Source organism: Rhinoderma darwinii, chromosome 10 (assembly GCF_050947455.1).
Source record: "Rhinoderma darwinii isolate aRhiDar2 chromosome 10, aRhiDar2.hap1, whole genome shotgun sequence".
Taxonomy (NCBI): Eukaryota; Metazoa; Chordata; class Amphibia; order Anura; family Rhinodermatidae; genus Rhinoderma; species Rhinoderma darwinii.
The window spans coordinates 27,186,498-27,202,240 of record NC_134696.1 but is presented as its reverse complement, the minus strand read 5'-3'; the positions used below and the strand labels follow the sequence as shown (position 1 = coordinate 27,202,240).

The window sequence follows — 15,743 nt, the reverse complement described above, 5'->3', positions numbered from 1 at the left end:
TCCAGAACAACCCCTTTAAGAGACTGTAGTCCTCTAATTGGAACCCCCTCTTATTAGCCAGGACACGGAAACTCTCGCTCTGAAACGCTCAGTGCATCCGCGCATTAAACGAACAGCCTGTTGATTTTAAAAGGGGTTGTCTATGGTTAGATAAACACGGCTGCTTTCTTTCAGAAACAACGCCTCCCCTGTCCATGGATTGTGCCTGGTATTGCAGCTCCATTCCATTGAAGTAAATGAAGCTGAGCTGCATTACCACTCACAACCTGTGGACAGGGGTTGTGCTGTTTTGTGAAGAAAGCAGCCATGTTTATCTAACCATGGACAACCCCTCCAACTGTGTGGCAGAAGAGAGGAACAGTCCTCCAAACTATAGCTACAGAGCGCCGCGGCCGTATTACAATCAATACGGAAGAAACGCTATTTTGTGGAATGGAAAAAAAAATCGTAATTCTGCCATTCTTTTTTGGAATTTCGTTTTCACAGCGTTCACAATGCGATAAAATTGAAATGCTAACTCTATTCTGTGGATCCATTCAATTATGGTGATACCAAATTTCTATACTTTTTGGGTCAGTTCACACGTAGCGAATACTCCAGATTTTCTGCAACGGATTAAGTTGTGGAAAATCTGCAGCATAATACAGTAGCAGCAAAGTGGATGAGATTTGAACAAATCCCATCCACACGTTGCGTAAATGATAACCGGAAAAAACGCTCAGAAATTGACCTGCGGAGCGTTTTTTTATCCGCAGCTTGTCAATTTGTGTAATCGCTGCTTTTTTGTTGCGGGTTTTCCCCATTGAATTCAATGGGAGGTAAAACCTGCAACAAATAGCAGATGTTGCGTTTTTTTGTGTGGCTGAATCGCAGCGATTCCACGGCAAAAAAATGCAGCTAAAAAAAAAAAAAAAATCTTACTTATCCAGAAGTCGGTGTTTCTTCGTCCAGGCTGGACTCCTGGGATGACGTTTCATCCCATGTGACCACCGCAGTGAAACGTCATCCCAGGGCTGCAGAGCGTCAAGACATCGGAGGGGGGCGTCGCCATGTTAAGTATCCATTTTTTTCTGTGCAATTTTCCGCAGCGGACATTCTGGTCAAAAAACCACCACAATTTGGTGCGGTTCGGAATTCCCTGCAGCGCACAGGGCGGATACACTGTGCTTTTACAAAGCGTATCCGCCCAGTGTGAACATAGCCTTAGTCCTCATGCACACGGCCCGTGATTACGGCACGGAGGGTCATCCACAAATCACGGACCATACACACATTGATTTTAATGAGCCCGGACCGCAAATGCGGCCCATATAACGACTTGTCCGATTTCTTTGCGGTCCAGGCTCCCGGCTAATGCACGGACCATGTAAACCACGGTTGTGTGTATGGGCCCATAGAAATGAATGGGTCCGCAATTCATCCGCATTTATGCGGACTAATTTCGCACTACAAAAACACGTTCATGTGCATGAGGACTTAGGCTTCCTTCACACACACTTGTGTTACGTTTCTTTGCCCAAAAAAAATAATATAAATCGCCAAAGCCAGGCTTGCAATTTAAAAAACACAAACGCAACATTTAAAAAAACAAGAAAAACTGCAGTTTGTAGCGCGTTTAATAATTCCCTATTGACTTGAAGTTTACAGCTGACCACAGCAATTGTTGCAGCGAAAAACACCACAAAAGATTTGGGGTTTTTTCTCAAAATGCTGCACAGGAAACCACCCTGACAAAAAAACAAAACAAAAAAAACACCCCTATATTTTGTATCACCCCCATGCACATGACCGTAACACGGTCCGCAATTACGAACCCATTCAGTTCTATCGGCCGCGGACACCTCTCCGTATCGCTACGGATGGGTGTCTGCGCCGTTAAAACGTTCTGAAAAGTTATGGAACGCGTCAGTTCTTTTGCATTTTACGGGCCGTTCTCCCATACTTTGTATAGGAGCACGGCATGAAAATGTGGCCGGCCGTGCCTGCAAACGCGGGCCGTGATTACGGGCACGGCCGTGTGCATGGGGCCTTAGTCTAAGATCCATAACTTTATCTTTCCATCAATGGAGCTGTTGGAGAGCTTTTTTTTTTTTTTTTCAGGTTGAGCTGTAGTTTTTATTGGTACGATTTTTGGGGTACATTTAAATTATCACTTTTTATTCCATATTTTGGGGAGAGGCAAAGTGACCAAAAAAAACAGCCATTCTGTCATTATTTGCTTTTCACGGCGTTCACCACGCAGGATAAATAACTTTCAATTGTTTCAGATATGACAATACTAATTATGCCATTTTTTTTCAACGGCAACAATTGACTTTGTGTGTCATTTTACTGTAAAAAAAAATAAATAAAAATAGCGCAGCACGGTGCTTCTTGTTTTCTGCCATTTTTTTGCGACATCGCTCCCACCAGATTTGAACTCAGCCTTATTTATCCAAAAACCTGTCTGGTGTCTGCTATAATTTTGGCATTTATGGGTTTTGGGGTAGGATACCATAGCATATTATCATGACCAAGTATCTACAGTCTCACAGAACATCCCCCAAACCATAGAAATTTTGCAAAGACCTTGCTGTGGCATCTAGTTTTGGTGCATGGCCGCCATCTTTTGATATTCAGGTCCCTCACACCAGCGAATACTGGGAGCCTGATCATCCAGGAAGCACGACAACCTTATGAGCCGTTTTCTAAGGAAATGCAGGAAGAGAATGTAATAAACGGAGTAATTCTGTATCATCTCAGAAAAAGGATCAAGTTCCCCCGAAATGTATCACTTAAATTCTGAGTATATTCCCCCCATCACATAACTTCAGAATCTCCCGGAAAGATTGCACCCATACAGGCCGCATGTCCCTCTCACACGCCTTGTGTAGCATTGAGCGCAACCCGAAAAAGTGATCACATCTGGTATTCAATTGCGAATAATGCGGTTTTCAGCTTTTTGTCCAGTACCTTTGTATGCCTGAGATTTCATATGGAGGGTTTTCCTGCTGGATTTCGTACTAATCCAACAGAGGGGGAAAAAAAAGTGGTCTGCCCCATCAGACATGTATGGAGGGGTTCTTAGATTCTCCCTCTGTAAATACTATAAATAAATATGCGTCATTGTGAAATTACACCTTGGTGCTCCCCAGTAAACGAGCCGTTCTGATCATTAAAGGGGTTTCCCCATGAAGGACATTTAGGACATATCCACAAGATATAACAAATGTCAGGTAGATGCGGGTCCCACCTCATTTCTAGAACGGGGTCGCCCAAGCCTCGTTCTTGCTTTCTGTGATCACGCTGCCTCCCGGCCACTTCCTGATTACATGGTCGGGAGTTACGGAAACAGTAACTCGCTGAGCTACGCAGTTTCCATAACCATATTAGTAGTGGAAAGTATTTGCGGAAACAGCGTAGCTCACATGCTATACGTTGCTTCCGTAACGGCCATTCACTACTGTGGCAGTTACGCTGTTTCCGTAACTCCCGACCATGTAATCAGGAAGTGGCAGTCAGCATACGCACAAAAAGCTAGAACGGGGATTATTGGACCCTGTTCTAGAGATAGGTGCGGGTCCTAGAGGCGGGACCCACATCGGTCTGACATTTATGGGATATCTTGTGGATGTGTCATAAATATCCCTCACCTGGATATGCATTTTTGGAACGCATAAGATTTCCGATTTTTGCAGGACATTTAGCACAGGTGGCCTCTTACCACCATCTTCTGAGCACCTGGAAAAATATATTGTAACGCATAAACCACCATTCAAACTGTGGAACAGGCTTAAAAAGTAGGGAGGTCTGACAAGAAATCCAGAGAAGTGTCTACCTCCATGATCACTACTTTATCTAAGATGTAGTTATGAAGACTGGCAGTGATTTCAGAGCTCCTTTAAAAGGGCCATTTTCCTAAATATCAATCACGAAAGGAAACAAAGATGTATAGAATAAAAAAAAAAAACCATGGCTGCCTTCTTCTGGAAACAGTACCACACATCTGCAGGTTGGGTGTGGTATTGCAGCTCATCTATTCAAGTAAATAGTGCCGAGCTGCGATACCAGACACCACCTGTGGAGAGGTGTGGCAGAAGAAAGCAACGTTTCTGGAAGCAGCCAGGTTTTTCTAATCCTATAGAACACCTTTAAGAAAAACCACTAAGGGGTTTTCAGTTACTTAAAAACTTGGCCAATGTAGAAGGGATGCAAAAAATAAAATAAAGCCATTGCTCAACTCACAGATAAGTCGTTACAGCGCCGCTGCTCCGTTTGGACATGAGTGCAGTAATTACGTGCCAGTCTACCCATGTGATCACCGCAGCCAATCACTGGTCCCAGTGGGTATACGGCACAGGAGCGATGAGACCAGGGATTGCATGCAGCGACCACATGGGTAGACTGGCACATCATCGCTGCAGTGATGTCAAAACAGCGGCGGGAAGGAACCGAGCAGCGGCGCTGGAACGACGGGGATCCGCGAGGTAAGTAATGGCTTTTTTTTTTGCATCCCTCCTACTGTGACCAATTTTTGAAACAATAATTCGGAAAGCCCCTTTAAAGGGTTTGTCTAGAATTTGGTCCACTCCTTTTTGATGGAAGTGTCTCCTGACAATGAGTCGATTACAGGGTGTCACAATGTTGACACCCCCAGCAATCAGGTGTAATTTGAACAGGAACCTGGCAGCAAGCGTTACATACCCCTGCAGTGCCGCCACAGGAATATCAAGGCATTACACCATTTATTTTCAAATAAATTGTCTGCCCATTCAATGCACAGATCTGTAGCTTTCTCCAGAACAAGAGAGGCATTCTCTGCTCTGGCCAACAGGGGAGGGGAGGAGGGCGCTTCCTTGTCAGGACAGTCACCGAACGCAAAGTTTCCTAAGAAGGTATTTGAAAATCCATTTTTTAAACCAGACAACCCCTTTAAAACGCAATCTGCTATATGTAAACTGTTCTAGTGTTGCCACAGGAAGAGTCGGCAGGCTTTGAAGAAGTCAATAGATGGTTCTCGCACAAACATTTTTTGTTAGTCATAGGAAGAAATGTACACCGCAATTTAAATATAAAATCCAACACTTTAATGAGTAAAGAGGAATACAGCTTGGATATACCAATAAAACTGATACGGCCTGGCTGTGGTTGGTTTCCATAGATCTGGTAAACAAGCAGAAAGACAAACCTTCCTAGATATATTTGAGCCTTCAAATATCCTGAGTAGAATTGCATGTACGTCTAGTATTCAATAAGACAATACATGTGTGACTGCACGTGTCCGGCACGGGCATGCTACCATATAAAAAATTATCTATTGTACAGAAATGTCAAGGTACATCACACACCTATTCCGACAAAGTCCTGCACAAACTCATTTTACACATGTAACATGTATCTATTTACATATGTTCAAGGCCATGTCCCATAAAAGAAAAAAACCCAAAAACCCTCAGTTATGACCTAATATAGGTCTGCATTTTAACTTTTACATATATAATGTACTGTTCTTCAGATACATCTACTTTATTGTCTCTCCGTAGTTTAAACTTCCTTCTGAAATGTCATGATTTTGGACAAATGTGGGTTGTAAACTTTAGTGTTCCCCATTCAGATGTTTTATTCATCCTCCAGCATAAACAGCGAGAGACAAAAAAAAAAAACACCCCTCAATTTCCGTAGTCTCGGTTTGTCAGTTAGCACCAAAATGTTATCAGATGGGTGACTGGAAGTCCATTTCCCCACATTTTTCTTTTGCCCAATACACATGGAACCGATCATCCGAGATATTAGGCCAATGTCAAAAGATCAGAAGTTGTTGCTGCAGAGAAGTATTCTCATCTTCGATGATGGCTGTGACTGGGATAGTCGCGGTCATAATGCCGATGAGGCACTCTCTCATAGGATCGGGAACGCTCTCGCCGCTGGTCACGGTAGTAGTGACTTTTCTTCTTGTACTTTCCGGAGTCTGGACTTCCACGCGTGCGGCTGTGGGGGGAGGAGCTCCTGCTGCGGGATCTTCTCTGTCCAGTATATTTGTGGTCCTTGCCCTTCCCATATAACTGGCTTTTGGAGCTTTTGTAGGAGCCATGGTTTGCTTTTCGAGGTGGAGAGTCGCTTCGACTTCTGGAGTGACTGCGAGATTTTGACCCGCTGGAGGTAGAGTAGCTTTTACTTTTCCTGGTAAAGAGACAAGGATTAGTAACTGGCTCATTTTAGGCTGAAAATAAATATTTGCTCCATACTACAGACTTGGCACATATCAGGCATGTATAGGATGTGCACATATTGGATATATAGTAGCACTTTGAGGGAACATCTGCCAACTTTCTGAAAATACTAAGTTAGGCCCCATGCAAACGACCGTGCCCGTAATCACAGACTGCGATTGTGGGCACGGCCGTCTACTGACAGGCACCAGCGTTTTTGGGCCGTGCTCCCATACAAAGTATGGGAGCACGGCCCGTAAAACATGAAAAAACGGACATGCTCGATAATTCCCGGCACAGTTCTACGGCACGGATACCCAATCGTAGTGATATGGAATGGTGTCCGCGGCCAACAGACCAGAATGGCTCCTTTAAACCACGGACTGGTATTACGGTCCGCGTTTTTACGGTCGTGCGCATGGTGCCTTAAACAGCAATCAAATTTAATTCCCGCTATAGGGCGACAGGGATTTTTTTTTTCCATTAGGCAAAGTCGCCCACACAAGGATTTTGCACCTCTTCCTGGCTTAAGTAGACATTTATCAACCAAACTTAGTAACCTCTTCAAACCTGCTGCAATCGATGGCAAATCCAGTTTGGCAGCACATGCGCATTTCAACGAGACCGGTCCAGCCGACTGCCCATAGCAAACAAGAACCTACATATTCCCATGTACTATACACGTTTCCCTGAGCCAAGTGTAGAGGCAACATTACCCATATACAAGTCATACGCAAGCAACGCTAGAAACTCACCTTCGTTTTGGGGACACTGATCGGGAGTGAGAACGGGAGTAGCTCTTGTCTCGGCTTCCACTGCCACTTCGGCTTTCTCTCCCTTTCGTGACTCTATTACAAGAAAACACCAATTGTAACGTCAAGAAAGTCAATGTTGTAAATTGCATATGACCGATAAGATTCTCAAATAGACAGACTCCAAATCTGTGCTGGATTAAGGCTGCGTGGAGTGAACAATAGTCACTCGGCTCAACAACTTGATACAGGAAGACAATTGAATTACTGTTGGAGCATCATTACTTACACCAGGCACTGGAGGATGAAGGTATAATCAACTGCCCCCCATGTAATACAGGAGCTCAGCTAAGCCGTTAGGGGAGCGTGAGAACATGTATAACACAAATAACCAGCAGTTCTTCATTATAAGAGCTCGTTTATGGGATTTTTGCGCTCACCGTAAAATATTCTTCTCGTATTAATTGGGGGACAGCACTATGGGTATAGATACTTGCCACTAGGCGTCTGACACTAGGTAGGTAAGATACTTTGTTTCCCCCAGGCAGGCCATACCCCTCCCAGTCACTAGATAAATCAGTTTATACATAAAGCCGTAGGACAAGAAAAAAAACAAAACACCAACATGTCCAAGGACCTACTTTTTGTGATACAGCCGCTTTGTAGCCTGTATACAGAGCAGCTGTATCTAGCACTAAAACCTGAATCCATCAGGTCAGCGGCACTGACTGGTTCAGTGACAGCGGGTCCTGCGTATCTAACACGCAGGATCGAGATGTAAATGATCACATCTTAGTTCGTATAACATAAATGTGATCGAGACCAAGTGGGAAACCATACTGGGGAGGTCCATCACTTCCTCATTGTGGCAGATAATCTGGTCAAAAGCAGCTAAAACTTCTCATTGTACAACGTACAAAGAAAATCAATAGAAAATCCTTATGTTCTGGTATCACCACCCTGCCCTTTTGCATAGCTTCAACCGGACTGACCCGTCAGATTGTTGGCGATGCCGAAGTCAGAGGGGTGACCTGTTTCATATATTTTGGGACTGCCCCCTTGTGCAGAAATTTCCCCTAGATCCTCTACATTATTAACTAAATGTCTCTCCTCAATGGGGAAACCGTTACCTCGACTATTCCACGACTTTCTCAGAGCAGCTAAAACCCCGAATGCGTGGAAATGGAGACAAAATACACCTCCCTCCAGCACCGATTTGCTAACTAGAATTAGGGAGATCCGCCCTGTGGAACATATGACTGCCGCACTTTGCAACTCTTCGGACCGATTTGAGTTCATTTGGGACATACCATTATCCTCAGGATAGACCCTTGACTGACCACTTGGGAGGCCTCTGTCCTTGTTCAGCCCATCGTCCCCCCATCTTGTCTATGTCTATCTGGTCTCCCAGAAGACCTGAATATCCAGTGTGTCTGGCTCCTATGGACACTAGGCTAAAACGGATTTAGCCAGTGTCTGGGGGAACGGTAAGGCTTACATGTCCAAAAAACGTCTTCCTATACAGCGTTAGCCTCCTAGTGGCAGGTTCCAATATCCACCCATGGTGCTGTATCCCCCAGTATTATAAATGAGAAGAGCAATGGAAGTATTTACAAAGCTACCCAACTTTTTATGCAGCCAATATAAATTATATAGGAGTATAATCGTGTTCAACTGTAAATTTGATTCTATGAACTTGGTGTTCATGAGTAACAACTTACCCATTTACAGGGCTGGATGATTTGTTCCTTTTTGCATCCTCTACTTTTCTTTTGACATTTTTCAGTGCATGAACAGAAACAGGCGAAGGTTTGTTTGATTTTCCTTCCTTAGGAGACCCTAAAAAAATAATTTGTTATTTAATTTGGGCATGAGAACATAAGCTAGACGTCATGAATAAAGAATTTGCAACATACCATTTTTCACATTGGGCGAAAACTCTGGAGCATTGTCAATACGTGGCGTTCCATCCGGCAGTAACCCTTTCGCCTTGGCTTTAGCCTCCTCAAGCATCAGCTTTTTTTTCTCAACTTTACTTTCCAGATCAGTCAAATCAGCCTGCAATTTAAAGTAAGGATTTTTTGAAGCCATACATGCAAGTTTAGAGAAATTGGAGGAGGAAGTTAAGATTTCTATATACCTTCTTTCTTGTGTACAGCCTTAAAATCTGAAGACAGATCTCTCTAATATCTTCGTCAGAAGCACCAAACAGAAGGAACCAGTGAGGACGATTTGGGAGGCAGATCTATAAGACAAGGTTTCCATTTAGACAATTAAATAATCTTCACAGCTAACTTAGAATGAACACACTTGGATCTAGATTTAGTTGACAAATTTACTTAGCGGTGCACAGTCATAATGAATTTGTCGCATCTTGGGCCGTCCGTGCGCCACAAATCGAAATCAACACCAGCTTAAAAAGGTTTCTGCCAATTTCTAGTGTCAATTTGTCAGGCTGAGGGTTGCCCCCAACGGTTATTTTTTTCTTTCCAAGCGGCAAAAATAATACTGCCGCAAATAAATAAAAAATTCCACCTGGTTATAAACTAACCTCAAGAGTCCTTGCTGCCAGATAGATGCAGGCGCATGCGATTGTTTCAGGGTTGAACCTCACAAAGACATCAGTGCGGAGGCTGTCATTCATGTAATTCCTGAAATTACACAAATAAAGCAATATATTGTAGAACAAGGCATGCCTTACAGTATAATCCAGTATTTAGGTGTTTAAAGCATACAAAATGTTAAATTGTGAAGGATGGAGAACATATTTTAATTTCTGTAGATATGCCCGACAGGCTTTTATACGTGAAGAGCTTGTGTGTCAAACTAAAATCAGTGCCTTTAAAGACAGACGTTCAATTTGGCTTCATCCAGGATATCTAGATGGAGGGATCTGTGTCCTAAATTCATCCACCGGCATTGTGCGTCCAGCCAGGCCTGCTTAAGAGGTCTCCAGCAACGTTATAGAGGGAGGATATTTGATGTGTCCCAGATAACTTAAACCTTGGTAGAGAGACATTCTGCTGCAAAATACGGCACAGGTGCTCAGTCAATTTTTCAAAGAAACAGCAGATCTAGACAATGCTAAACTTCTGACAGTGAAAAACTTAAAATACAAAAAGAAGAATGTTTTGCATTTAGTATAAAGCTTTGTTATAACTTAGAGGTTGATAGACATTCTATATAAATATATGGTAACTTCTGCTAATTTTTGCATTTAAATAAACTTCAAAACTCAAAAAAAAGCAAATTAAAATAAACTACTTTTCATTGTAAAGAGGTCATGAAAAGAAAGGAAACCACAAGGAGTGTTGAGCCCGGTTACTCCGCTGGATGTATACCACCTGACCAGAGGCAGCCTTCGTTTCTGGGGAACCTGCTTGGGATTGACTGAAGACGGCAGCTATCCCTGCACCAAAGCGCTTGGACAGCAGAGGAGAAGTCTTAGTCACTTACCCTCAGAGGCTAGCCTTTGATCAAAAGAGTACAGAAAACAAAAGTTAAAATAGGTTCTCCATCCATTCAACAAATAAATAGTACCAGACAGTAAAGTCAGCAACCCCCACCCCCTCCATCATGACCAATAACCCATAAAAACATATTTAACCCCCGGAGAAACAACTTAAAGACAAATATGGCATGAGCAGTCTTGATAAACTTATGGTACATGTAAAAAACCAAATATGTAAGACATCAAACTGAGCTAACAGAACAAGGTAATACCCCTTTCCCAGAGTATACAACAGGGTAACACAAGTCTTAAACCCCATGTACTTCAGCCATGTAATGACACATTTGTGATGTTAGTCACTTTAAGAAAAGCAGTGTACATTAAGCCATATAACAAGTCAAGTTAGTGCAAAATGTAGAAGATACTACAATATGTGTTTACACTTGCTCTACAAAACCATGAGATGAGCCTTGAAAATGCGCCAAGACAGGTAGAGGCACACTTCAAATCTCTCCCAGATCTTCACTCCAAATATGGGAAAGCTGAAGCGATTCCCATGCATTTCCCCTTCAGTCAATGGCAATCAGATCGTCAACAGTAGAAAACGGATGAAATTGGGTGAACTGTAACGATTCCTTTGATACCCCAGGGCTTGTACAGCATTGCTTGGCAATGCCCTACAGATCCTGCAGGCAATGGAAGGGACAAACTGCAGTATACAGGCTCACTTCACAAATATATAAGAACGAGTAACTCACCATGAAGTCTGGACCAGGTGCTTATTGCGTTCACACTCTAAAACTTGCAGGTACATCACAATTATCTAGAGAAAGAAAGAGCAAAAGTTCACTTTTATGCAGCCTCACTAGAGCATCTAGTAAAAAAAAAAGGCAACTTTAGGCTTCGTTCACATCTGCGTCAGGGCTCCGTTCCGATGGAGCCCTGACAAACTGAAACGAAAGGTTTCCGTTTCCATCACCGTTGATTTCAATGGTGACAGATCCGGCGCCAATGGTTTCAGTTTGTCTCCGTTGTGCAAGGGTTCCATAGTAGTTTTGACGGGATGAATACCTTAGTCGACTACGGTATTCATCCAGTCAAAACTATGGAACCCTTACGCAACGGAGACAAACTGAAACCATTGGCGCCGGATCTGTCACCATTGAAATCAATGCTGATGGAAACCTTTCGTTTCAGTTTGTGTCAGTCAGGGCTCCGTTCCGACGGAAAGCTCAGACGGAACGTAGCCCTGACGCAGATGCGAACATAGCCTTAGGCTGTTCTACTTCTGAATTTTTATACAAGCCATGCGTCCAAAGGAAAAAAGCCTTACATGTGATAAAACTGACGTACACATGAGCGAATTGTTTACATTAATAGAAGATGCCCTGATAAATTTCATCGGGTGTGGGATGGGTGGTGTAATTCTGAGTTCACATCCTACTCTAATAATGCTTTATCTATGGCTCTTAGAGCAATCCCTACTTAAGGTGCCTTGTGAAAAAGGCTGCCTTTTTTCTCTTTTTGGGTAATTTATGGTTAAAGGAACAGTGTCATCACAAATTATTTTTTTATATGTTAAAGATGTTAGTGCTTTATTAAAAACGTTTATATTTATTTGTGTGTTTGTGTTTTACTTTTTCTTATTTTTACACTTTTTCTTCCCTATGGGGGCTGCCATTTTTTGTTCCATTTCTGTATGTGTCGATTAACGACACATACAGACATGGAATACGGCAGCCCCAGTCCCATAGGGACTGCGAACGGCTCCCGTCCCATTCACTTGTGTGTACGGCGTCTGTGTGGGAACTGCGCATGCGCCGCTCCCACACAGTCCAACTTGAAATTGGCGCCGTCCGGCGCCATTTTCCTGTGGACCGGAAGTCGCGGCCGGACAGTAATATTACTACTTCCGGTCGCGGCTTCCGGACTTGGACCAGCGGCAGCAGACGGAGCGGACGGGCCGGAGGGAGCCGCGGCGGCAGGAGCAGGTAAGGGATTTCTATGTATGTTTGTGTTCAGTGTGTGTTTACTACTGTATGTAAACCTACTACACTGTGTGTTAGCTCAAAAAATGGCGACACACAGTGTAGGAGGTTACACCGTTCAAACCCCTCGTTTATCCCGGCACTAGCCAGGATAAAGGAGGGGGGGATGCTGAGAGCTCACTAGAGCGAGGGCTTTTCACCCAATGTTGCAATGCTGCAATTTTGGGAATAGCTCCATCTAGTGACCAGAAATGGGTAATATTATAAATTAGAATTAATTTATAATATTTCCTGACTCGTGAAAAAAATAAAAAAAATTTGAACAATGTTTAATCACCCACACACTAAATGTTTAATTAAAAAAAACAAAACATGTTTTTCTGGCAACACATTCCCTTTAAGGATGGGATACGACATTATAGATGCCTTATGTCACCCGGATGGGCTCGGGATTTTGCTGGCTCTCTATCTCTTGCATATGGTAATATATTATTGCATCCGAGCAAATATGGAATGTCATGCACTGCAGATGTTTGTGAAATGTTTATATACTCTGTTTTAGTTTATTGCCTGTATAAGTTTGAGATTGAGTGTAATGCCATGCATTGCTGACATGATATTGTAACACGCACTTTTGTATTTCTATTGGGCATGTCCGCTGTGCGGGGGCCCAGAAGTGTCTTTTACCATGGTGTTTATGTACCTCCTTCAATAAAACGAGTTTAAAAAGAAAAAAAAACAAAAACTGACGTACACTAGGATTTTACAGAGAACTACTACCCTAATATTCCATATACTACAGATCCCTGGGTTTACCTGAGACCTCTGCCTCATGCCTTATCGTAGGCCCAGAAAGACGGAATACAGTTGATCTTCTAATACCAATCCCGTGAAATATGTGAGATGAATACTTATCAGGTTAAGTAGGTAAATTTGGTATTTCTTAGGATGTCCAGTAAAGAGAGTGTTCTGTCCAGTCGCCCAATTAGGGCATATTGACATAATGGAGTTTACCTCGATTAGGAGTCCCCTCTTATAATCCTTGGCTAATATCTGCAAAGCTACTGCCAACTGCAATACAAAAAACTGATGTACTTACTTTATGAGGGTGTTTCACATGCACACAAAAGCCCAATTCCTTGAGGACCCTCCTCTCAGCTTTTATTATTTGGTTCTTCAAATTAACATAGTCCTGATCTAACACCAAAGGTGACTGCTTCCTGGAAAGAGCCATAAATTGAAGGTTAGATTACATGACCTGTACCAATTCTTTTAGTATGCAAAACTACAAAACGTGCCTGAAGAACTTACTGTTTCTCCCTTAACTGTCGAAGACGATGAAACACATTGATCACATCCCTAATGCGCCTTGGTGCCTCTTCAATCTTGCTTGCCAAGTGGATGCAGGCCATTGACACGTGCTAAAAAGAGAACACAACACCCTGCTGAAGATTACAGGAACAAACTGTCAATAAGTTAAGAAGCCCAGAAACCTAAAAACCTAGAACATTTTCTGAAGACTTACCTCCATTGAATGCTTTACAAACGATTTTGAATAGAAGAATCGTTGGAATAATACTTGTCCTGTAGCCATCGCAACCTGGAAGTGAGGAAACCCGAAACCAAGCATTAGAGTACAGGCTGAAAACCATGAAGAATAGATAGTAAAAAATAAAAAGAAATAAACAATACACCTGCGCTGTGTGCGCTGCAGTAAGAACATTAAATGCAGTAACATACTACAGACAAATACGATCAAACTAAATACAAATGCATTCAATAACGGCCACAACGGGGTCATCTATTCAAACCAAGGCATTAGACGCTCGTCAAAAATTTGCAATAAAAAGATGATTTGTACATGTATTATTGCCATGTTACTAATGTTGAGGGGAGCTATTCTGAGAAAATTATGGGGGAAATGAATTGTAGGCAATTACTGTATTTTTCAGACTAAGACGCACCTGTCTATAAGACGCACCCAGGTTTTAGAAAACAGAAAAAAAAAAAATTTTACTATTCTTACAAAGAAAAAAAACTATAGGTTAAAAAAAATAATTTGTTCACTTTCACCAGATTCTGAGAGCCATAACTTCTATTTTTCTATCGTTTGAGCGGTGTGAGGGCTTATTTTTGGCGGGACGAGCTGTCGTTTTTATTAGCACCATTTTTTTGGGCACATATAATTTTTTGAATCACTTTTTATTTCATTATTTTCTGGGGTTTTAAATTTCTTTAGCCAAATAATGCTATAGTGTAATAGTTTCGGATTTCTACGGACACAGCGATACCAATTTTTTTACATTGTGATTGGGGAAAAATGGTAAAGTGGTTTTTGTTTTTTTAACTTTTACATTTTCTTTTACACTCTTGAAAATGTATCTAACGTTTTGTTTTTTTCACACACACATTTAATTAGTTCCCCTAGGGGACTTGAACCCACGATCATTAGATCGCTGGCGCAATACAGGGATGAGTTACGGAAACAGTGTAACTCGCTGAGCTACGCTGTTTCCATAACTCCCATAGTAGTAAATGGCAGTTACAGAAGAAGTGTAGCATGCTACGCTGTTTCCGTAACTCGACCAGGTAACCAGGAAGTGGCCGGAAGACAGCGGAGCCGGGTAAGATAGAACGGGGTATAGGGGGCCCCGTTCTAGAGATAGATGCGGGTCACAGAGGGGAGTATATTTCACCTTTAAACTCTAAAATCAGAGAACATTGTACAGTCTGCTAGAGATTAACTATAGTGTATATCTATACTGCTACTGAGTTTTTCTATGCGAAGCACCCTATGCCACCCCATCAACTCCTGCACACAAAATACCTTATATCCTCCTGTAAAAAAAACAAAACACCAAAAACAATATCGCCGCATCTGCAACACCCCAAACTATCAAAAAATTTACATGTTTAATCTATGCTGTAAACGTGGAGAAAATAAAGTCAAAATTACTGTTTTTTTTGTTTATTCTTCCTCCTAAAAAAAAAGGAATAAAACGTGATCAAAAAGACGCATGCACCCCAAAATGGTACCAATGAAAAAAAAAAAATCAACTCATCAGCTCTGTTGACAAAAAAAATATTGCACATTTGCAATAAAAAGCTATGGCTCTCTGGCAACAGAGAAACTTGTTTTATAATTAAAAATAAAGTTTTTATTGCGAAAAAGTAGCAAAACATAAAAATATATAAAGTAGGTATCTTAATCATACTGATCCAGAGAATAACGTTAACATGGCACTAATGCCACTAAACCCCCACACAAAAAAAAAAAGGAAACTTTTTCAATACATTATATGTATCCCAAAATGGTGCCATTAACAAAAAAAAAACAATACCTATGTAGACCGACAAAAAAAAA

At 42.0% G+C, this 15,743-nt stretch overlaps 1 protein-coding gene across 5 annotated transcripts in view; it reads right to left on the bottom strand.

Annotated features, from left to right (window-relative positions):
- Positions 1-5,043: 5,043 nt before the first annotated feature.
- Positions 5,044-15,743, bottom strand: part of CCNL2 (cyclin L2) — an 18,902-nt gene continuing 8,202 nt past the window's right edge. Inside the window, exons 2-11 of one of the 5 annotated variants that reach the window (XM_075839614.1) lie at positions 13,905-13,979; positions 13,691-13,800; positions 13,479-13,599; positions 11,150-11,214; positions 9,492-9,591; positions 9,081-9,185; positions 8,857-8,998; positions 8,662-8,779; positions 6,944-7,036; positions 5,044-6,159 (exon numbers count right to left, since the gene is read on the bottom strand). In XM_075839614.1, the coding sequence (XP_075695729.1) occupies positions 5,817-6,159; positions 6,944-7,036; positions 8,662-8,779; positions 8,857-8,998; positions 9,081-9,185; positions 9,492-9,591; positions 11,150-11,214; positions 13,479-13,599; positions 13,691-13,800; positions 13,905-13,979 (1,272 nt within the window). In that variant the 3' untranslated portion in view covers positions 5,044-5,816. Of the gene's footprint in view, positions 6,160-6,943; positions 7,037-8,661; positions 8,780-8,856; positions 8,999-9,080; positions 9,186-9,491; positions 10,411-11,149; positions 11,215-13,478; positions 13,600-13,690; positions 13,825-13,904; positions 13,983-15,743 lie in introns of those variants that run through there. The other 4 variants (XM_075839615.1, XM_075839617.1, XM_075839616.1 and 1 more) reach the window with 4 other exon arrangements.